Source organism: Esox lucius, chromosome 19 (genome assembly GCF_011004845.1).
Source record: "Esox lucius isolate fEsoLuc1 chromosome 19, fEsoLuc1.pri, whole genome shotgun sequence".
Classification (NCBI taxonomy): domain Eukaryota; kingdom Metazoa; phylum Chordata; class Actinopteri; order Esociformes; family Esocidae; genus Esox; species Esox lucius.
Window position 1 is genome coordinate 36,570,307 of NC_047587.1, and position 25,657 is coordinate 36,595,963.

Below are 25,657 nucleotides of genomic sequence, written 5' to 3' on the forward strand. Positions count from 1 at the left end.
GCTAGGAAAAACTCCCTAAGGTCGAATTTTAGGAAGAAACCTAGAGAGGACCCAGGCTCAGAGGGGTGACCAGTCCTCTTCTGGCTGTGCCGGGTGAGATATTAAGAGTCCAATTGGAACAGCAACAGATAGGTGTCAGATTGTATGCAAACCTTCCCTGACAAAGTAGGATTTAAGTGTTTCAGGAAACATTTCCCACAAACGGCATCAAACAGGTCCATGTGGCACAAAGCTTACATGTACCCAAACCTAGTGAAACAACTTGCTGAGAAATGATCTCCCTACTCAACATCCGAGCTATCCAACTGTACAAACAGCCTATTTTGGGTTGCTGTTGTAATGTGGCTTTCGAAACCACAATAGCCATAATCCAAACGCATTAACTCTGCAACAATACCCTAAGAATTCAGAGAGATTTGCAGTCAACCTTCACTCACATTGCCGAGGCCCTCTGAAGAAAACAGAAAATCCTCTACATCGTGATCCTTCTGCAGGGCATCTCTTTGTCCAAAATGTCAGCATGTTTACAGTAAAAGGTCAATAGTTGCCTTTAAATCAAGTAATTTCAGCAAGCAAAAGTCATTTTGGCTGACTGTTTTAAATTAATCCTCGTACAAATCAGTGACCCTCACAGTAGGATGAATATGACATGCATTTGCTTCGCAAAGGACGTCTAAAGAATAAATTCATAATTATAATAATTTCAGCTGATTGGCTATAGACAGATGGACTGGCTATAACATGCTTTATCAAAACAAATGAAGTCACAACAACATTTTTAGCTGTGGAGTATCGGACCGTAAACCAGGGCTTACAATATAAGTTCTAATTGCATTGGTAACTGGCTTATAACAGCAATAAGGCAGCTAAAGTTATCATGGGCAACATACTTCGACAAAGTTCTACTCCGCATTGTGCTGTCACTAAGAATAGCCCTTAACAGTTGTATATTGTCCATAAGAGTCCCTTGTCCTTTACTGCTTAAATAGCCTACTGTTGTCAAATATAACACATTAGTTCTGCTAAAAGACATACAGTTGTAAAATATTGAGTTGAAAGGTAGACACAGCATACTACCAGAGAAATGCATTAGACTATATCGACTTTTTGTTTACAACACTAATATATCCCCTCAGGCTGCTGGTCAAGCCTCAGAACAGAACGAGCAACAATGAACAACAGTAATGGAGGAATGGCAGAGATGCACTGCTCGTGCTGAGCTAGGTGTACCGTTACAATACACCCCGGGGAGGACAAAAGTGGTCCCTTTGCATGCTAATAGACAGCCTTTTCCTTACCCGCTAACCTGATTCAGCTAAACACACAGGGCTTTGGTGTTACTGTAGACTATGAGACAGACAGGAAAACAGGGAGACAGACTGACTGGCTGAGAGACAGATCAGTCAGACAGTCCCAATGAAAGTCTTCACTTCACTTGCACAGTTGATTTAAAGATGGATGTTCACAATGAAGTGAGCACCTGATGGAAGTCTAGTTAACTACTTGCAAGTCTAATTAACTTGGCCTTACATCCTCAGCATGTCATACTCACAGAGGTGTAGCCACCATGGCAAATGCAGTGGCCTAGGTGCATTGTGGGCTATTTCAGTCCAAAAAGTGTAACTACCTGCAAGGGAGCAAAAGCGGGGTGAAGGAAATAGCAACAAACAGCTACTGTCATCCATGAGAATCTGAAACTACTTTTCAATGCCTCATCCAGGCTTTTTAGGGATTCTAAAGTGAATGTAATCTCAGGTTTACTAGGACAATCAAAATGTGACCCTTTATCATCAATCTGAAGGAGTGACCGAATATCACTGACCGAGAGGCAGACAGAATGGGAGACAGTTACAGAACGACACTGACCTCCACCGGCAAAACACATCTCTCTCCTGTGCTAAATGGCATAGATGTCCATTGGTGGGGAAAAACTAACCAGGACCAACACAGATTACAGTGAGCAGTTTATACTGAGGTGCAAAGGAAACTGACATCAACAGACTTGACATGTTAATAGTTTGAAGGCTGTCTTGAATTAACCAGTAATTTTTTCCAAGTGACAATGTCATCATTAAATCCTCAAATCCAGACAGACAAGCCCCCCAACATGAATGAAAAAACGTCTTTCACAGTTACACTTCACAGGCATCATCTTTACAGCTTAGCGCGAGCTAGGGGACCGCTAACTCAACCCTCCCTGATGAATTATTCACTTGCTTCCCAAATATTGTATATAAACCCTCCTCCTTTAGCCGATAGAGATCTAAAGCGAAAGAGAGGTGCCTCAAGAGAACCTACCGTGGGAGAAAAAACTAACAGAGAACAAAGTGTTCTAACATAAAATATTAAGAAAGAAAATGAGGCGGTTCTTAGGAAAGTGGGTGTTGTGTTAAGATAGGAGATTCAACCCAAAGGTGTATTACAGTGCAGTGATTGTTCACAGAGAACACTTTGATTTCTCGTTTCCTAAGATTAATGTCACTCATCATGCTTCAAAACAGAAGAGTCAACAGTAGCGTCTGGTGCAAGGTGTTTTTCACACGGAAAACCCCAAAATATTGGGTTTTGGTTCCTTAGAGGCTACCTCAAGATTAAGGATATACAGTTGGTGTTCAGATGGGACAGGACTATTTCACAACTGTTTTCACATCTCTGGCCCTTGGGATGCTGCTTGTCTGTCACACACAAACGTCCAGTAGGTTCTCCAGAGTTTATTAAAATATTTGGTCACAAACCTGCGCTGGTCAAAGTGCCTTGAAATCTGATGTGGAAGTATGAAAATATTGTCAGATGTAGGAAGCTCCGAAGCTAGACTGAAGCTGGACTGAAGCTAGACTGAAGGTAGACTGAAGGTAGACTGCTTGAAGCTATGTGCTATAGTAGATTGTAAAATAAGCATTCAAATACCTTTTCTACATTGGCCAAATGAAATTAGATAGTAGAAAAAGATGAGTACAGTAACAGTGCTTTGATGTAGGGTTAGTCTTCCTCCTGACTGCCACAGCTCACTGGCACTACTTCCAGATACTTCATCCTGAGTCACAGCAGCTGTAAAACCACTAACCGGAACAAAATCAGCCAAACAGGTGAATATAACCAATACTGAAACCTCTATACTGATGCTTTTATCATTTTTAATTATATATAACATAATTATTACTACAAAAATATTATTTTTAATGTTCTTCCTCCATAACTGCTAGTCGAACGCTTTTTAAACATGTTTACAGTTCCAGGCTTAGTGGTAATACAGTGCATTGGGTAAGTATTCAGACACCTTCACTCCACGTTGTGTTTCAGACAGGCTAAAGTTGACCGTGTAGGTGGAGCAGGCCTAGACGCTGGAGACGCGGACTACCAAACAACAGGTCCCGCGTTTGAATCCCCTAACCGTCAAAACTAATTATGCAACAGGATTTATTCAGGATAGACAAAAACTCCACTGGTTACAACCTCCAGTAGCAACATTATAGGAAGGCTGAAATAAAACAGTTTACTGTTATATTGCGACTATTTCTGGGGGATTTTCGAATTATGCATTAGGATTTGTTTGGGATAGACCATCAATGCAGAATGCAGAACTCCACCAATCAAGTGTTTATGCTAAAGTGGCCAGACAGAAGCTACTTCTCAGTAAATGGCACATGACATCCCGCTTGGAGTTTGCCAAAAGGCGCCTAAAGGAATCACAGACCATGAGAAACAAGATTATCTATCTGATGAAGCCAATATTGAACTCTTTGGCCTGAATGAAAAGCCGTGCACCGCTCTTCACCTGGCCAAAACCATCCCTACGGTCAAGCATGGTGATGGCAGCATAAAGCTGTGGGAGACTAGTCAGGATGAATGGAAAGATTAATGAAGCAAAGTACAGATCCTTGATGAAAACCTGCTCCAGAGCACTCAGGACCTCAGACTGGGGGCAAAGGTTTACAAGGCAGGAGGGGCTTCGGGACACGTCTGTGAATGTCCTTAAGTGGCCCAGCAAGAGCTCAGACTTGAACCCAATCAAACATTTCTGAAGGGACCTGAAAATGCCTGTGCAGTAAGTTTCCCCTTCCAACACGAGAGCTTAAGAGAATCTGCAGAGAAGAATGAGAGTAACTCCCCAAATACAGCTTGTAGCGCCATACCCAATTAGACTTGAGTCGGTAATCACTGCCAAATGTTTTTCAACGAAGGACTAAGTAAAAGAATCTGAATAGTTATGTGATATTTCGTTTTTTTATATACATTTGAAAGTAAGTATTGAGTATTATGGGGTGTTGTGTGTAGATAGATGAGGGGGAAAAAACTATTCAATCAATTTTAGAAAAAATGTAATAATCTCTGCATGTCTCAGACAGGTGTAGGCCACTTTTTAAAGCAGTGCTTTTGAAGGAGAAATTCTAGTAGGTTGAGGATGTGACCGGAGTGGACTTTAGTCCTATAGAACACCTGTCACAGCCAAACAGTGCTGTAACACAGAGTTCCTTCCAGTCAGTAGTCATGACCCAGAGTAAACCTGAGTCCCAACCCTGGAGACACCTCAGGGACATAACCGTGGAATACTGAGGCAAAACAAAAATGTCATGACATTAATGAGTAAGGGATTACTAATACCAGGCATCAAGAAAAGGCAAGTCTGTTATGAGCAATCCCAAAATAAAGGCACACTGAGCCCCCGACAATCACCTAAAAATTATGCCACATCATTTTCCAGTGACTCCAAAGTTGCACCAACCTTGACAACCCTAACGCCTTTTTAAAAAATAATTTTAAAAAGGCGTTAGATATGACACCATGAATTAAGCAAAAATCCACTTAATCGAACTGCATAAAGTAGATCACCAACCGGTAATAGAATGAAGTTACAATATGACAATGTATCACAGATCTTTTGGACCAAAAACAAAAGCCTTTCCCAAATTCCCTAATGTTTTGATGGTAATTGTGCTTCTCTTAATTTCTTCGATAAAGACTGTTAGCTTTCATTTGACATCAAATTTGAATGTAACGTTACAAATATCTGCACATGGGTCTGTTTACATGGGTATGTTCTTTATCTGAACATTTCACATTTTTACTGCTGAACACAGCTCACTCACACTAACAGCTGTTCATTGCCTGTGTCATATTTAGCCAGAAGCACGACCCAAGGCCCTGAATGGCACAGAGGTAAAGTCACTGCCTTGCAGTTAGCTCATTGCAAGACCAGGCCTCGAATCCAGTTTGTGGACCATCCCACAAGGGTTATTAGGCTATGGTTGTCTTGCCTTGTTGTGTTCTGGGGATTCCTTGTGGCTGGCTTAAGCTTAAGCGAGCTCAATCAAGGTAGAAAACTGAGTAATGGGTTCCCTCCAACACACGACGACTTGGTCCAGACTTCCTCATTGAGCAAATAGCGTGATAAGAACCAGACAGTATTGGACATGCTCTGGAAGACATAAGACTTGACATGGCAACTGATAGTTGCTGTAATGAGGTAGGACCTTAATAACAAATTGGATACCACAAAATTGTGGGTGAAAGACGGGGGGAAAGTCATAAAAAAAGAAAAAAGAACCAAACACTGTGCCGACACACACAATACCCAACCTCACACTGACTCCACCTAAACACTGTGCCGACACACACAATACCCAACCTCACACTGACTCCACCTAAACACTGTGCCAACACACACAATACCCAACCTCACACTGACTCCACCTAAACACTGTGCCGACACACACAATACCCAACCTCACACTGACTCCACCTAAACACTGTGCCAACACACACAATACCCAACCTCACACTGACTCCACCTAAACACTGTGCCGACACACACAATACCCAACCTCACACTGACTCCACCTAAACACTGTGCCGACACACACAATACCCAACCTCACACTGACTCCACCTAAACACTGTGCCGACACACACAATACCCAACCTCACACTGACTCCACCTAAACACTGTGCCGACACACACGGGAGACATATCGAAACCTCCAACACCTGGGATAATCTACGCCTTATTGCCTTTCTAGAGTCAATTACGTTTCCATCTATAATATCTAAATGAAAATGCATTGAGACGATATTTCTATGTCTAGATATTAAATAATAATCAAATTGCATTTTATTTGTATCAGGCTTCGTAAACAACAGGCGTAGACGAACATCCAAATGCCTTGCAAAGAAAGCAGAGTTAAAAAGTATGACTAAGAGCTATGGATAGAATAAAATAACTAAAAAAGGAATATGTATTAATATGATTTTATCCAATGATAGCTGTCTGGTGTGCTTGAGTGTGTGCGCACACTCAATTGCGTGCGAGAGCATGTGTGGTTAGAACACTGATACACCACAAAACAAACCAGGCAAAATGTAACAAGCTGTAATGCAGCACTTTCAAGGGCTGGCTGCTGCTACTCTGGACCAATATGAATAGGAATTGATTCACACTGCATCAAAGTACACACTCCGTCTGGTTGCTGTTCATTAGGACACCATAGAAAACGGTAAAAAAGAAACGAGACAGCTTTTGCACTAAAACGTTCGGTCAGGGATTAGCCAGGCTGAGTCTAGTGCGAAGCAAAGGCAAACAGATTAGGAAGGTTACTTTACGTTTACCTGCGTTTGGCACTTTCCGTGACAGCCACAGCCCTGGTTTGCATGGGCACGTTGGCAAGACATTTGACAGGCACCAGTTCATGACCCGAGCCTTTCGCGTGATCACAGCTGAAGCAGGTCCCCATCTCACAGCTGCCTTAGAGGACAATATAGCCGCTCCCTGTCGCTTTCTCTCTCTCATGCAACGCAGTCTCTGTATTCCTTGTTTCTTAAACTTTTTCCCTGTCCCAGTCCCACGCAGAGTTTGTCCTCCATCCCCTCCTGTACGGAGCTCTGCGGCGGACCCTACTTCCCTGCACGCTTTGCCCTCTCCACTGTGTGCTGAAATGACACCCTTCCTCTCCTCTCCACTATGACTTGAAATGTGAAGGTTTTTGAGTGCCCGGCCGAGCACTGTGGGTCACGTGTGTGGATGGGGTGACAGAATGCCTCCCACGATGCAGCATTAACGCTGGACAGGACGTCTGGGCCACCACGCTGTGTGCATCTGCCGTGTCTCTGTCTCGCTCCGTCTCAATCCCCCCTTTGTGCCGGTCCTCCTCCGCTGCCCATGTCCGGCCGGGTTGGCCCCCCGTGCTGCCTGGACCAGACTCTAGTTAATCTCTGAGAACAGGTCGCGCGGCCGCGCTGACCCCGGTCGGACGTCGATGGGGAACGGGGCAGCGGATTAGGGAGCGCCTCTCTGCTCTGTGAGGTGTGTGAAAGGGTGGCCCAGATTGAACACAGACAGAGCGGAGGAGGACCTGTGCCTGGAACCGTGAGTTCAGAAGAGCAGCCAAAGGGCATGCACATGCTGATTCACTTCTATACGAGAGAGTCGGAGAGAGAGAACCAGAGAGAACCAGAGAGAGAGAGAGAACCAGAGAGAGAGAGAGAACCAGAGAGAAATAGAACCAGAGAGAACCAGAGAGAACCAGAGAGAACCAGAGAGAGACAAGGGGAGGAAAAGCAATAGACAAGAGGAGATCTAGTGAGACACTGGTGTGTGGAGCAATAATTAAACAGGAAGCAGAGTTGAATGGCTAAAAAGCCCCTTTTGATTTATACTGTCACCTCTAAAGCACCAGATTTATACTGTCACCAATAAACCACCAGATTTATACTGTCACCAATAAACCACCAGATTTATACTGTCACCAATAAACCACCAGATTTATACTGTCACCAATAATCCACCAGATTTATACTGTTACCTCTAATCCACCAGATTTATACTGCCACCTCTAATCCACCAGATATATACATTTCCATCTATAATATCTAAATAACCAGATTTGTACTGTCACATAAACCACCAGATTTATACAGTCACCTCTAAAGCACCAGATTTAAACAGTCACCTCTAAAGCACCAGATGTATACTGTCACCTCTAAACCACCAGATGTATACTGTCACCTCTAAAGCACCAGATTTATACAGTCACCTCTAAACCACCAGATGTATACTGTCACCTCTAAACCACCAGATGTATACTGTCACCTCTAAAGCACCAGATGTATACTGTCACCTCTAAACCACCAGATGTATACTGTCACCTCTAAAGCACCAGATTTATACAGTCACCTCTAAACCACCAGATGTATACTGTCACCTCTAAAGCACCAGATGTATACTGTCACCTCTAAAGCACCAGATTTATACAGTCACCTCTAAAGCACCAGATTTATACAGTCACCTCTAAACCACCAGATGTATACTGTCACCTCTAAACCACCAGATGTATACTGTCACCTCTAAACCACCAGATGTATACTGTCACCTCTAAACCACCAGATGTATACTGTCACCTCTAAACCACCAGATGTATACTGTCACCTCTAAAGCACCAGATTTATACAGTCACCTCTAAACCACCAGATGTATACTGTCACCTCTAAACCACCAGATGTATACTGTCACCTCTAAACCACCAGATGTATACTGTCACCTCTAAAGCACCAGATTTATACAGTCACCTCTAAACCACCAGATGTATACTGTCACCTCTAAACCACCAGATGTATACTGTCACCTCTAAACCACCAGATGTATACTGTCACCTCTAAACCACCAGATGTATACTGTCACCTCTAAACCACCAGATGTATACTGTCACCTCTAAAGCACCAGATGTATACTGTCACCTCTAAAGCACCAGATTTATACAGTCACCTCTAAACCACCAGATGTATACTGTCACCTCTAATCCACCAGATATATACATTTCCATCTATAATATCTAAATAACCAGATTTGTACTGTCACATAAACCACCAGATTTATACAGTCACCTCTAAAGCACCAGATTTAAACAGTCACCTCTAAAGCACCAGATGTATACTGTCACCTCTAAACCACCAGATGTATACTGTCACCTCTAAAGCACCAGATTTATACAGTCACCTCTAAACCACCAGATGTATACTGTCACCTCTAAAGCACCAGATTTATACAGTCACCTCTAATCCACCAGATTTATACTGCCACCTCTAATCCACCAGATATATACATTTCCATCTATAATATCTAAATAACCAGATTTGTACTGTCACATAAACCACCAGATTTATACAGTCACCTCTAAAGCACCAGATTTAAACAGTCACCTCTAAAGCACCAGATGTATACTGTCACCTCTAAACCACCAGATGTATACTGTCACCTCTAAACCACCAGATGTATACTGTCACCTCTAAACCACCAGATGTATACTGTCACCTCTAAACCACCAGATGTATACTGTCACCTCTAAAGCACCAGATGTATACTGTCACCTCTAAACCACCAGATGTATACTGTCACCTCTAAAGCACCAGATTTATACAGTCACCTCTAAACCACCAGATGTATACTGTCACCTCTAAAGCACCAGATGTATACTGTCACCTCTAAAGCACCAGATTTATACAGTCACCTCTAAAGCACCAGATTTATACAGTCACCTCTAAACCACCAGATGTATACTGTCACCTCTAAACCACCAGATGTATACTGTCACCTCTAAACCACCAGATGTATACTGTCACCTCTAAACCACCAGATGTATACTGTCACCTCTAAACCACCAGATGTATACTGTCACCTCTAAAGCACCAGATTTATACAGTCACCTCTAAACCACCAGATGTATACTGTCACCTCTAAACCACCAGATGTATACTGTCACCTCTAAACCACCAGATGTATACTGTCACCTCTAAAGCACCAGATTTATACAGTCACCTCTAAACCACCAGATGTATACTGTCACCTCTAAACCACCAGATGTATACTGTCACCTCTAAACCACCAGATGTATACTGTCACCTCTAAACCACCAGATGTATACTGTCACCTCTAAAGCACCAGATTTATACAGTCACCTCTAAAGCACCAGATGTATACTGTCACCTCTAAACCACCAGATGTATACTGTCACCCCTAAAGCACCAGATTTATACAGTCACCTCTAAACCACCAGATGTATACTGTCACCTCTAAACCACCAGATGTATACTGTCACCTCTAAAGCACCAGATTTATACAGTCGCCTCTAAACCACCAGATGTATACTGTCACCTCTAAAGCACCAGATTTATTCTGTTACCTATAATGCACCAGATTTATACAGTCACCTCTAAACCACCAGATTTATACAGTCACCTCTAAGTTACATAAAGCTTTGAAGACAGATCAAAACGCTAAGTGCACAACAGCCCTGGAGAGAGGAAAACAGACAGTATTTCCATAACCCCTGTTTCTAGAAAGAGCTTCATTATTTTCAGATTTCTCGGTAGAAGCAGTTGCCTAGTTGACACAATATTCTTGGCCTCGTATCCAGTTAGGCTACTTCTTAGTAACATTGTTATTCCCCTCTAATCATCAACCCATTTAAACCTGGTACACCAGGGACGTTTTCCCCCAGTTGTCCAGCTGCATTAGACATACTGGACAGGAAACATTAATAGACATAAAAATCAATAGAACACAAATCCTCATTCAAGTCAATGACATCAGACATACAGATAGATAATGTATAAAAAACTACAACGTCCCCAGGTGAGTTGCAATTCTTTATCTGGTAGATCTGAAAAAATTCAAATGTCTGTCTCCGGAGCTAGTAGGTTAGGAGATGAACAACCCCTGGTATAAGCTCTTGTAACTGAGGTCGTAGGTTTATCTTACCATGACCCGAGAGTACACACCTAACAAGCACATTTCACATTACCAGTTCTGGGGCATTTGACATTACTGACAGAGCATCTGTGGATGTGGGCAGAGATAGGATCCAATCGAACAGATATGAAATCCAATGCACAGCGCCTTAGGGCACAAAGACTGAGAGAGGGCTTCAGTCACAGTCTTATCTCAGCGTTACAGCCTGACACACGGACACAGGTAAGACCCAGCGCAGGGCCTCGTAACTAAACCCCAACATGAACGACATCAGAAGTCTCTGGCCCGGCAGCAACCTGCAAAGAGATCCGACGCTGAGTGTGGAGAGACAGTGGTAACCATGGTGACCTGACACGCAGCATAAAAAGCACAGAAAACTGGGTGAAACAGGGAAATACAGCAAATTTTTACACACACGCACACACAGAGATGAACAGTATTGTATTCCCCTATGCATCCCTGAAGGCCTTTATACACAGAGAAAACTATTTCTTTAGATGTAATTCCCAGCCAGATCAGTCAGCCAGCCAGTCAGTAAGCTAGTCAGTTAGCTAGCACTTCAGCTAGCCTGGCAACTATTCAGTCAGCTGTTTAGTCAAGTCAGACATACAGTACGCCAGCTGGTTAGCCAGTCAGTAAAAGAACTGAAAAAATACTGAATTATCACCTCACCTTACTTCTTTCACTTTTCATTACACACCCTTGTGAGTACAACATACAAAGAACGCCCCGCAAAAGAATGCCCGCAACATACAAAGAAACAGTGCTGCAAAATGTCTCAGTACTGCCCGGAATGCACAGGAGGATGTCGGATTGGACTTCTCTCATTACAATCTCTAGCTATGTTGGGCGTCTGAAAACTCATGGTCGTTGGCTGGGAAATGTGTTCACCTTAAGCGTTTGTGTACCAGCGAAAAACTCTTGGTTGAGGGCAAAAAGCAGAAAGGCTTGGCAAAATGTGCTATGTAAGAAAACACGTTTCGATCTTCAACTATCCCACTCCTGGCATGTTGTTGCAAAGGCGCAAGGCCATAATCTATTATTTCTGCTAGGCAATATTACCATGACTCACCTACATCAGCAACTGGGAATTTCTATTGGAGAAGCACTATGCGGATCTTCAAACCATTTCCGTTAGGACTGAAGTGGCAGGCAGGTGGCCTTAGTGGTTAGTGTTGTGTTGGTTACTGAAAGGTTGCAGTTTGCAATCCCCAACCAGACAAGGCACTTAACCCTGATTGCTCAGTTAAATCACTGTGGATTAGAGCATCTGCTAAATGACTAAATGTGTTTAATTGTTTTATTGTGTAAACACGCATACACAGTCCCTAGCACTTAACACACACATTGACTGGCAAATCCAGGCTGGAATACATTATTTGGTCTCTACAATACACTTGTCTAGAATCTAACCAAGGTGACAAAACAGTGCATTTCATGTCTCATACAGTCTTCACGTGCCCAAGGGCAAAGCTGAATATAAAAGACTTCCGTTTGAGACATGCACCAGAGTTTGTAGAACAACTATCTAGGCACTAGTTGCACACAGGCAAGACAGACCTGTAATAAACATACACAAAGAAGCCAGTCATACAAAGACTCTGGCTGAAGGACGAACGGATACCCAGGCGGTCACACAGACAGGGAGCAAAACAGACAGCATTAGAGAACCTGACGAGTGGGAAATGTGAGGGGAACAGAGAGTTCGAGGGCTTATACAAGCTTCCAGTGGGGCAGCCTCGACTGTAAATGTGTCCAATAGCAGCGATGCTACCAGAGACCCAGCAGGCAACAATGGCGTCATTGTGCTGCCTAGCGCCACATCACAGACACGAGGAATCCAGGGCCGCTTTCCCGACAGCACTGCCAGGGTATACATAAACAGAATACAATATTGAAGAACAAAACCTCTGTTCGGTCTCACTTCATCCCGTTATCAAGAAAGCTGTGGTCAGTAAGACTGTTATACCATGGGTAAGAAAAACACAAAATACTGTCCGAATCAGGGACGCTGTGTTGAGCTCAAGGTCATATTTAGCATTTCTATAGCCGCCAACAACTGCTTGCGATGTTAATATATAATGTATCCTTGATTAGGGTTAGGGTTAGGGTTAGGGTTAGGGTTAGGGTTAGGGTTAGGGTTAGGGTTGCATCCTTGAAGATGCCACATTCGACCATTGAACAACCGCCAGGCATAGTTATTTTAGGAAATACATAGTTCACAGATAACCAAACAGAAGTTACCTACTAACAAACTAAACAGTCACTGAATAGTGTTTGTTATCTCCTAGTCCCGGAGACAACACAAAACTATACAGGGATTGGATCCCTGATCAAATACTGGGCTATAAGGCATATCTGACCACACGAGGAGCATGTTCCATTGCCTCAATGGCATGAATGAGGCATGAATGAATCATGACTTTTCACTTCGTCTGAACTTCAAACACATTCAATAAACAGACGGCAAGGCTTCCTGTAAATATTTCAGTAGTTTTTCAGTACACAAGAGTGTAATCCATTGAAAGACATTACAATGTGTTCAAGTAGAAGAACCTGTGGTTGACTTTATGCTCTCACTGATGTTGTCATGGAGCCAACTAGCATATTAGCATGATCGTTCCATTACCTAGACTGTCTGATGTGATTGTTGAAGCCCTGGCCCCAACACACACACACAGACACACACAGTTAATAAATGATTAGCCTGCACTAGTGCTGAATAACTCCCTGAGCTCTGCACCAGAGCCTGAATCTGGAGAGCCAGGCAGAATAAATGGTGAGTCACTCCCCCGCTCCTTCTCTTTTCACCCAGTCTCCTTCCTCCTCTTCCCTAACTACCACCCACAATTCAGCAGCACCTGCTCTCCTCCCCTCCCCTCACCTAACCTCTTCTAACCTATCCTCAACTCCCCTCCTCAGCTCCCCTCTTCACCTATCCTCACCGTACCTTTCATCTTCGTTTCTCCTCCTCTCCTCCCCATCCTATCCTCAACTCCCTGCCTCAACTCCCCGCCACACTTACAAATCCTAATTTCTCCTCATCTCAACTTACCTTAATGCTCCTCACCAACGCTCCTCACCACTCCTCAACTCTATTCCCCCTCAACACACCCTCCTCCTCTCATCCTGTCCCTTTACTTACTATTGGATCCTCTCCCTCTTCCCTCCTCCAATATACAATCCTGCTCAAAGTCTCTTCTCCCTCCACACTTGAATCATTTCCAGCATTACAGCACTCCACTCATGTTCTGGCTAAATGCATTGAAGAGCAGGCATTTAATATTTACAAGTCTTCCTTGGGTCCCACACTCAAATCCCTCAATTGATAATCTTTACTGCAGGCAATAAAAACAAACTGACAAGTATTGCCCTGGACATCCCTTGACTAACGCAACCACATTATAAAGGTAATCCATTAGTATGGTTGGATTGCTTGAACGGAAGAAAAACATTTAAAAGGTTTCTGGGCCCTACAGGATGCCCCACGGAGAGGGTGGCATCATCAGCAAGACTTGTCTGGCCTGGTCGCCCTCTTGCACCTCCAAAATGTGTCAGTGACTCTGTGGGGTATCTATTAAGCCCACGTACCCTTTGAGCCCACATCCTTTGGATTCAAACAAAAAAGAGAACATTTCTCTACCATGGTGATATCTTGTTACATCCATGTAACTATTATATCCAATCGGATTTGCCATTAATAAGTAATGGATGTCTAAGTGTTATTCATTCCTGCCAGTCAATTGAGAAGCAGAAAGAATCTATTGTAGAAGACCCCTTGATGTAATGTTTAAGTATGAGATTCATGTTTTTATTAAAGCATATACACTCACCTAAAGGATTATTAGGAACCCCCTTTCGCCTTCAGAACTGCCTTAATTCTACGTGGCATTGATTCAACAAGGTGCTGAAAGCATTCTTTAGAAATGTTGGCCCATATTGATAGGATAGCATCTTGCAGTTGATGAAGATTTGTGGGATGCACATCCAGGGCATGAACCTCCTGTTCCGTCACATCCCAAAGATGCTCTATTGGGTTGAGATCTGGAGACTGTGGGGGCCATTTCAGTACAGTGAACTCATTGTCATGTTCAAGAAACCAATTTGAAATTATTCAAACTTTGTGACATGGTGCATTATCCTGCTGGAAGTAGCCATCAGAGGATGGGTACATGGTGGTCATAAAGGGATGGACATGGTCAGAAACAATGCTCAGGTAGGCCGTGGCATTTAAACGATGCCCAATTGGCACTAAGGGGCCTAAAGTGTGCCAAGAAAACATCCCCCACACCATTACATCACCACCACCAGCCTGCACAGTGGTAACAAGGCATGATGGATCCATGTTCTCATTCCGTTTACGGCAAATTCTGACTCTACCATCTGAATGTCTCAACAGAAATCAAGACTCATCAGACCAGGCAACATTCTTCCAGTCTTCAAGTGTCCAATTTTGGTGAGCTCGTGCAAATTGTAGCCTCTTTTTCCTATTTGTAGTGGAGATGGTACCCGGTGGGGTCTTCTGCTGTTGTAGCCCACCCGCCTCAAGGTTGTGCGTGTTGTGGCTTCACAAATGCTTTGCTGCATACCTCGGTTGTAACGAGTGGTTATTTCAGTCAAAGTTGATCTTCTATCAGCTTGAATCAGTCGGCCCATTCTCCTCTGACCTCTAGCATCAACAAGGCATTTTCGCCCACAGGACTGCCGCATACTGGATGTTTTTCCCTTTTCACACCATTCTTTGTAAACCCTAGAAATGGTTGTGCGTGAAAATCCCAGTAACTGAGCAGATTGTGAAATACTCAGACCGGCCCGTCTGGCACCAACAACCACGCCACGCTCAAAATTGCTTAAATCACCTTTCTTTCCCATTCTAACATTCCGTTTGGAGTTCAGGAGATTGTCTTGACCAGGACCACACCCCTAAATGCATTGAAACAACTGCCATGTGATTGGTTGATTAGATAATTGCATTAATGAGAAATTGAACAGGTGTTCCTAATAATCATTTAGGTGAGTGCATATTACAATTATACTTGAATGTTTAATATTATTTGCCACCAACTAAACATATACAGCTCCGGAAAATATTAAGAGACCACTGCACCTTTTTCTTTCCTTTCCAAAAAAGTTGAAAAGGAAAGTTGAGTGAGGAACAGAAGCGTTCAATTTGCAGTAGTTTCTTAATTTGAACCCTTCTGTTCCTCACTCAATACCTTCCTTTTTGACTTTTTTGGAAAGGAAAGAAAAAGGTGAAATGGTCTATTTAACCATTATGGGAAATGTTAGTTGAATTCCAACTAAAACAATAACTTATTAAAACAAGATTAACAAGCCCAAAGTAGCTAAAGTCCCTACATGTTTCTAGCATGTATTGGCAATTGACTAAAATGTCATAAGCACAAACGTCAATGGTCATTTGCTGATCTAGTTCAGTAGCTGTCTAGAATTTGAAATGTAATTCTATAAAAAACTAAACATGATTGAATGTAATAATTCAGGTATTTAGAAAATTGGGTTATAAATTAAAGGTCACTGAATAATTGTTCCGACTTAATACAGCCCAAGCTTTACCAACACAAACTACCAAAAATGATAATCAGGCACACCAAAACAGGTGCACATTATTCAAACAATCCATACAGATTAGAAACTAGATCTGGTTTGGTCTTAACAATATGGCTGTGTGGTGACATATCATACTACGATTAAAATGCCTTTCCTCCCATGAGTTTGGGAGAGGTTAAAACCATTTCCAAGCAATCTGAAGTACATAATTCAACTTTCGGAAGATTTTCAAATGGAGAATATACCAGACCCCTGGCAGTCAACATAGGACAGGTCATCACAACAAATTCAGCCCAAGAACTGATTGAAAGATGCTCAGAACCCCAGGGTAACATCAAAGGTAACATCTAAAGACCTCTTTTGCCACAATCAGTGTCAAAGTGCATGAGTCAACTGTCAGAAAGAGACAAAACAAAACTTGGCCCACATAGGAGGGCAGGACGGCATGAGGAAAAAAAGCCTAAAAGAATATATAGACACTACTGACATATGCCAGACAACACCTGAGAAAAGACTATAACTACTGGAACAATGTACTCTGAACAGATGAGTAAAAGGTTGAGTTGTTTGGCCAATTTGAGATTGTGGAGTCAACCATGAATTCAATATTGAGCCAGCGAATTATTGGGAAGAATGTGAGGCCATCTGTCAAAAAACTAAAACTAAACCAAACATGGATGCAACAGGACCATGTTCAAAACGCGCAAGTAAAGCTACAACAGAAAGGCTGAAAAATAAGAAATGGAGGGTTACGCAGTGGCATAGTCAAAATCCCTGATCTCAATCCTATCCAAATGCTGTGCTGAAGAATTCCTCCCACCCAATTTAAGAGACTGATAGACAGCTACAAGAAACAATTAAGTTAAGTAATTTTAACCTTAGGGGGCAACACCAGCTACTGAAGCTAGGGGCATTACATTTTTTCTGGTGTATGAAATTGCCTTTCTGGTGATGTTTGATGAATTAAAGATTGGAATTGGAATCTTTCAGTATCACTTTTTAAAAGAGGTTACCTTTATCTGTCACCAGTGATGAGGTGTAGATGATATATCCATATGTCCAAATATGTAAAGAAAAAGAAAACACTTTCCAGGGGGTGTACTTCCTTTTCACATCACTGTATCACATCACTGTACATAGACTTTCCTGGGCTTAATAGGTGAACTTACCAAACATCTATGTAAGGGATCAGGTTGCAGTCCAGGACCCGTTTTAAACTTATAGTTTTCATTCCAAGGATTGTGCAACCCTTCAGCGGTCCTATTTAAAATGGAGCGGTAGCACTTCTCATCTTTCTTGCTGTATTTGTCAGAGAGCAGAGGTGGTATAGATGTTTTGACCATGGGCCCTCAACCCGGGGCTAATAGGAGTTCAGCCATCCATCTGGCCTCTCTAATCCTGACCCGGAAAATAACTGGCGGAGCAATGGCACAAATTCTCCCAACTCTTATTTACTCGAAAGTGAGACAAGCAGGAGAAAGGAGAGCGAGAAAGGGGAGTGAGAACGCGGAAGGAGACAGAGAGAAAAACAGACTTTGTGGTGTGTGTGTGTGTATGTGTGTGTGTTTATTTGACTATTTGAGAGTCCATGTGAGAGTATTTGAGGGGAGAGGGCAAGCAGCCGCAGCAAAACTATCCTACTGGGAAGATCTGATTCAGAGAAAAACAGAATTATCTTGGCAAGGACATCCAGCCTCTCTCCACCTCCCTCCCTTTGTCATACCTTCTTTCAGAGCAGAACATAAAATACTCAAGGGTACTCTAGTCTGTTCCAATCCAGACAGTCCTGTGGTGCCTGTTGATTAGTTTCACCGGGACAACATCTGAACATAAAACCCTTACTTCCAAAAATACACAACGCTGGACGCAGGGCAGTCTTTTTGTGGCTCCAAGGCCAACGTTTCATTAAAAGAGTAACGCACAGCTGTCCATATGATTGGGAGGGGATCTGGAAACGATATTTGCCTGACCACTCACTGAACCCTTCCACTAAATAATACTTTATTTACTGTTTCATACATCTTCATTTTTCCACTGCAGTCATTTGGTTGGAGTCACGATTACGAGTGTCGTACAAGAACAACCTGCAATTGGATAAGCTCTAAGCAATCACAAAGCCACTGACAAATCGGACAGAACCAACTGGTTTCTGGGACCAATTCAGAACAATTAGCAAGAAGCCTGTGTAGCCAGGCAGGGATGATTTACCAGTAACACCTCAACGGGTTAGTCATACTGACAGAAGCAAAAATCCAACTCTCTCCAAGAAAACAAATGAGCAAGAGATATGGCCACAGACAGCGTACAGGAAAAAGCTCTGCTCACGGTCCTATTTGTGGTGGAATTGAGTTAAAAGGAAATGATTATTGCTTATCAAAGATTTTTCACTAAAACAAAAGTGCATTCCAGACTGTCCTTGACATTTCCAGACAACAAAAAAATTGCTGTGCAAGTGAACACAAAATCTGTATGTCAGGAATTTCTCTTAACCAACTTTTATTTGTTTGACATGCTGAATTAGCTATGCTCGTCATCCCAAATAGTGACTAATTCCTTAAGAGAACAGTTTTACCAGAGCACTCCGGGCCCTGTTAAAATGTAGCGAGCTACATAATTAAAACAGGAGAAAACAGCATTAGTGTCTAGCCATAAGGAAGCGGGCTGGAGCAAGATGACTCTACTCTTCATACTCCATCCTCATCATTAGACCTGCATGCATATATGTTGCCTACCATAATAATGACAGAACATGTCCGACGCATACATGCTAAGCATGATGCTGACATCCTCTTCCCCTGATGGGTCAAACTCAAGGTGGGCGATCGGGTGTCATACTAATGCACTGTCACTTTCTCTTCAGTGAAGGAGTGGCCAAGATATGGAGCTTTGTCCTTAAGGAGACATGTAAAGAGTAAGTCCTCTATTTACTTATGCTAAGTGTGAGGCAATACTGCAAAGAACGCTGATCTATCTGCCAAGAACAGCCATCCAAGTGGGACGTCTTTCACGCCAGGGTTGCTCGTTTGAAATAACAACTGGCAGGATCTGACTAAACAATATCCTGTTGATCTGAGTTTTCATTACTTTAATGTGGTGGGATAATATTGTCCCCCACGATGAAATCAGGCACGGGAACGTGAATTAGTCTCTCTGCTGAGGTGCCTCGCAATCACAGACGGCACTGACGCAATAAAAACAGAATGTAGGGCAATGATGTGACGCAATTAAAACAGAATGTAGGGGAATGATGTGACGCAATTAAAACAGAATGTAGGGGAATGATGTGACGCAATTAAAACAGAATGTAGGGGAATGATGTGACGCAATTAAAACAGAATGTAGAGGAATGATGCGACGCAATTAAAACAGAATGTAGGGGAATGATGCGACGCAATTAAAACAGAATGTAGGGGAATGATGCGACGCAATTAAAACAGAATGCAGGGGAATGATGCGTCGCAATTAAAACAGAATGCAGGGGAATGATGCGTCGCAATTAAAACAGAATGCAGGGGAATGATGCGACGCAATTAAAACAGAATGCAGGGGAATGATGCGACGCAATTAAAACAGAATGCAGGGGAATGATGCGACGCAATTAAAACAGAATGCAGGGGAATGACGCGACGCAATTAAAACAGAATGCAGGGGAATGATGCGACGCAATTAAAACAGAATGCAGGGGAATGATGTGACGCAATTAAAACAGAATGCAGGGGAATGATGCGTCGCAATTAGAACAGAATGCAGGAGAATGATGTGACATAATTGAAACAGAATGTAGGGGAATGTGTCGTTGCACAGACATCCAGAAGTTACACTATTTGCAATTGGATAGGTCGCATTAAATACTGTACATTGGTCCTTCTCATCAGGGACAACGTTTTTATTTTTTAATTACACTTAAAACTCTGGCACCAAATTATCAGCCTGCATAAAATCTGCACCAAATTATCAGTCTGCATAGAATATGCACATTATCAGTCTGCATAAAATCTGCACATTAACAGTCTGCATAAAATCTGCACATTAACAGTCTGCAAGAAATCTGCACCACATTATCAATCTGCATTTTGGAACAATAGGCAGGTTGAGAATTCAATTCCTACGTGAAAATGAATGCTCTAAATACATTATGCGCAGCTCTGGATGAAATAGCCTGCAAAATAACACATTTAAATGTTGATGGGTTTGACTTATTTTACTTATTTAGTTAACCTTTATTTAAAAATGTATAAATGATTAAGAAACGATTCACAATGATTACTAAATTACTCAGCTGTTCAGTGCATGTTGCCCAGTATCATTAACAATGTGGATTAAATTCCTGCAAAGGCTCACTGCGTTCATTTTCATCCTTGTAGACGAAGCCTATATCTGTGACATGGCCATTATCTTAGTGCCATTATGCTTCCATTAACACACATATAACATTCATTACAGGGACTCAAAACCAACAATTGGCTAGATGTTAGCAGTATCTGTTGGGTATAAAGTTGTAGTTATAATAGGAGCAGATGTTAAAACGTAAAAAAGAAAAATGCCAAATCCTATAGCCATCTTCCCGGCACAATGATGTGATGGTGAGATCCGGGTCTGGTTCAAAAGCACAAAACTGCAGAAAGGGATTCTGACCTGTAGGTTCTCAGCTCAGTATACTGGTCAATAAAATGAAGGCTCAGGGTGTTGGCTGTACAACGTCTTGGTGCGGTATACACCTTAATGAAGAGGAGCCTGAAGAGGAGCCTGAACAGTCGGTGTGCAGCAGGTGGGAGCAGCATGCTAGTCCAGATGCTACATGCTACATGTGGTGGTAGCAGTCATTTGCATATTGCATCCAAATGCTGGCTTTTCGGGTCAAGAGGGTTTTGTTCAGGAAAGCGTGGTGCCCATATGTTGTTAGTAAACGCGACACCAGGCAGTGATCGCAATAAATATGCCTTGATAAAGCGACAACATTGAACTCTTACAGACAAACTGAATTAAAGACAACACAAACACACCCACACACACTTGGAGCCCCGCAAAATCCTTTGGAGGTACAGTGGAGTGATTATCATCCCTGATCTGTCACTCACTCCTGCCTACGCCATCTGCACCCACTTACCCACCCACCCACCTCCACCCTGGTCCCCCGTATCAATCCCCCTGGTCTTCTTCTCCCAACTGAAAAGGACGAAGATCCCCCTGAAATTCCTGCTGGGGGTTTATCGCCTCCCTCTTCCTACCAGGGATTTGATCCGACGGTGCCCCCTGCAGTGAAGAACAGCTATGTGTGTGTGTGTGCGTGTGTGTACACGTCATGAGGACCCTCCCTGGGAGTATAAAGGGGAATTATCCACCATGGACGCAGGCAAATAATACGTCCTGAGAAGTAACAGTGGAATTATTTGGTCCAATGCAAACAGCCAGAGGCACAGATAAGACAATCTGGCATTCCCATCTCTACAATGAGCTCATCATCCTCTATGGGTGTATTATCATCATCTATGAGCTCAGTCTGTTTTTCTAACAGGCTAGTCAGTAGAATTAATGGGGTTTTGGATGGGTTGGGTTCTGGTTCATATAAGCACGGCGATATAACGAATGCAATGGTGTTACAGGTTTTTTTCTTTCGCTTGGGGAAGTGCCTCTGGGAAACGTTCTGGTGTTCTATGAAATGAGCAGCCACAGCTCTGTTCAGACAGATGACAGAGTTGGCTTGACAACAGCGCCGGGTAGCTATCTGAACAAAATACCTATGCTCTGGGTCCTATTCATTATGCAGCAAAATAAAACATTTCAAAAAATATTATTGAAATTCTAGATAGTGCCTTATTTGGTACCTAATGACATGGTTGACATGATCTTAAAGGCTACTGCCCAGAGCAGTGTGGGCACCCTGAAAGAGATTATGGTGGCATAGCAGCAAACTACCAGCATTCTATAAGCTTGACCAAGTGTTTCTGTGGTGGTTTATTGCTCTGGCAATGATTCTTCTTGACCAGGGAACAGAGCCTGATGTCAGATCTTTTTTTTCTTATTGTCTGACAATGACCAGTGGTGGTGTTGGGACAGCACAAACAGATCTGGGACCAGGCTTAAACACCCCACTCCTGAGAGAGAGTGAAAGGAACACTGGGGGAGGATATTTCCACAGACCCCTCCCACATCTCTGGTTTTCAAGTTCCTGAAGAGAAGGCCAAAAGATTTGACAATAGAGAGTTGAAAGTGGGGGTGGACTGGGGGGCTCATGTTTTGGAATCAAACAATGTTTGAATGTAGCATTGTTTTCTAAAATTTTAATGCCTTTTCTTATTACTTTGTTGCAGTTACAGATGTTTTGAGTTGTATGTTTATTGTTTTTGTAAGAAGAAGCACAAGTTGTTCTATTGTATTTAAATACTGATTAAATTTTTCTTCACATTAAAAAACAACAACATTTGAAACAAAACAGATTATGGAGAAAGGGCGTCCAAAGACAACAAAACACTCTACATTCTATTAGAGAGAGCTAGTTGCAATTGTAAACCATAAACTTTGAAAAGTAACTGGCGCAACTATAATAGGATATTAAACTGTCAGGGTGTTTCTCCTTTACAAGTTTCCCACAAGCCAGGATTCACACAGACTCCTAAGGAGTAACCGGTTGAAGACAATACTCCTAGATCTTTCACTGGCAACACTGGATGATGGATGTACTCCTAGATCTTTCACTGGCAACACTGGATGATGGATGTACTCCTAGATCTTTCACTGGCAACACTGGATGATGGATGTACTCCTAGATCTTTCACTGACAAAACTGGATGATGGATGTACTCCTAGATCTTTCACTGACAAAACTGGATGATGGATGTACTCCTAGATCTTTCGCTGACAAAACTGGATGATGGATGTACTCCTAGATCTTTCGCTGACAAAACTGGATGATGGATGTACTCCTAGATCTTTCACTGGGAAAACTGTATTATGGATGTAATCCTAGATCTTTCACTGGCAAAACTGGATGACGGATGTACTCCTAGACCTTTCAGTGGCAACACAGGTGAATGGATGTATTCCCTGATCTTTCATTGGCAACAATGGAATATGGATGTCAGGAGAGCTTCAGGAGAGCTACAGGATAGGTTATGTCCAAGCCTCCCATGTGAACACACAAAAACAAAACAAAACCCTTTCACCCTCTCTGAATACACACACACACACACACACAAAGTGCCAACTATACTGAAGTGGCTCAGTACAATTCATCTCACCACAGGATTTACCAAAATATTGATCCTGCAGTAGTCCTGAGTTGTACAGTATAATTATATCACCATACACCAGGCTCTGTTACAGCAGGGGTTATCATGGCATAACACGACAGCATGCCAAGTCACAATTGTGCTGCTAAGCATTTCTGGTAACGGGCTGCAGGTGCTAGTTGGATCAATGTGGTAAGTGACACTAAGACACTGTAAAATAAATGTCAAAGTCACCATCCAACCAGAACTTAATTAAACAGATTAGCCAATAGCATGCTAGTGGCTTTGAATCAAACTTCTCTCCTGCACTGTATTGCTTACAATGTCTTCTTCAGTATCAATAAGTCCCATCTTTTACAAATGTACAATAAAACTGTTGTAAACCACCAAACCACAGCACCAAGGACATTATAACTTTAGATAAACACAATGTCACAACCAGAAAACAATAAAAAGCACAAAGTGAGAGTGAGTCCCACTGACAGCAGAAGATTAGATAAATCGATATTAATTCTTTACCGTGTCCGCTGTAATAAACAGTACACGTGATTGCAACAAATACATAAATCATAATAAATGAAGCCTCGTATCAGGATTACATTTCTGATATGTCCAAACACTGAACCAGAATGTAACACAAGCAGCCAACGGTTCATGTTATAAAAAACAACTGATTTCCAAAAAGTCAAACAATATTCACAACTTGGTTCAATAAACATTAATTGAGGATGAACATAAAAATTGAACCCGTTTCAACCTGGTACCACAGAGGTGTTATGCAATCTTAAAGACTGAAACAAACTTAGTAATACCTACTGAATAGTAGGTTACCAGCACAGCAAGTGAAAGGGTCATTAACCGGTCACGGGGTTAACCCTACCTTTAAATTAACCCACACTAGTTTACTCCGAGTTAAAAGTCTCGTGTGTTGACGATTTAGTAGCCTGGGGGAGCCATATTTAGTTCCCCGAGTAGGCTAACCTCAACGTAACGGCAGTAGGGAACTCCAGTAATTCGCAACTATCTTTTTCGACACAACCGCCCACGTAATAGAATCGATTTAAATTCCTTTCACTTACTTTATGAAGTAACTTGCCCCTTCGTCTGTGAAGCCCTCTTCCCATCCTCGAGGTAGATCTGTAGCGAGTTAAAAAGAAAGTGCGCATTCCCTAAAAGTTTTGTATTTAATTATGCAATATAGCCTACCGGCAAATCACAAAAAACAAACAGTTTTCTTCACTGGAGTAAATTACATGCATACCTGACCGTATCATGTGTCCGGAATTGACAGGTTCGCCCGTTCGCGGATGCAGCCAAGTGGTAGTGTGGGTTTCATCGCTGCCAGAAAGACAAAACACCTGTTACAGAGGCAAGAAACACTAGACAAGCGAACTCCCATTAAAGAGACGAAAAAGAACGACCAGATTCATATTTCTCCTCGTCATCGCACATAGATCAGACTTACTTGACGAAAAACACCCTGCCATCTCTGCAGACACCGTAGCACCAGTGCTCAGGTAAAGTGTCCTGCCCAAGCGGCGCCGCCATGATCCCGCTCTAAAGTCCTATTTCATTCCCTCTCCATGGAGTCTTTCCCTCCCCAGGGACTCAGGAGCTCCGGTCCATCCAATGATCACCGCTAGGGCGAATAGGCTATTAAAGGGGAAGGCTGCCGGCTTAGTCGATGGCTAAGTGAATACTTTTCCACGCCGACATTAAATAGGATGGCGCATTAAAGTTAATGTAGTCTGACATTATTGGTTAATCATTGAGGTGTTAGTCTTAGAATTGTTCAAATATTTCAGTGACTAAGGAGGAATACTGATGGACTCAACTGAACTAGATTTTTTTAGTCAAGGACTAGGTTTAATCTGCGAAACCTGCTCAAAACCCAGATAGAATATAATTCAATATTCATACAATTATATTTTAAATATCATTGTATATTCAATTATTGTATACTAATCAATAAGCACGTATTATAAGTATAATCAATGACTATTATTGTGTTAATAACTTGTCAGTTGTTTCAAAACGTGTCAGTTGTTTCAAAAACGAAATAATTGAAAGACTTCAAAATAAGGCTGTTGGGTCCCAGAGTGATGCAGTAGGTCACTGTCTT

General features: G+C 42.4%; 1 protein-coding gene across 11 annotated transcripts in view; it reads right to left on the bottom strand.

The window, feature by feature from the left end:
- LOC105018473 (pleckstrin homology domain-containing family A member 7) overlaps positions 1–25,169 on the bottom strand; it is a 129,392-nt gene extending 104,223 nt beyond the window's left edge. For 4 of the 11 annotated variants that reach the window (XM_013139090.4, XM_020040238.3, XM_020040240.3 and 1 more), the window contains exons 1-3: positions 25,001–25,166; positions 24,797–24,873; positions 24,615–24,672 (exon numbers count right to left, since the gene is read on the bottom strand). In XM_013139090.4, the coding sequence (XP_012994544.3) occupies positions 24,615–24,672; positions 24,797–24,873; positions 25,001–25,083 (218 nt within the window). In that variant the 5' untranslated portion in view covers positions 25,084–25,166. Of the gene's footprint in view, positions 1–6,603; positions 6,744–24,614; positions 24,673–24,796; positions 24,874–25,000 lie in introns of those variants that run through there. The other 7 variants (XM_020040248.3, XM_013139095.4, XM_020040245.3 and 4 more) reach the window with 4 other exon arrangements.
- Between the last annotated feature and the right edge of the window lie 488 nt (positions 25,170–25,657).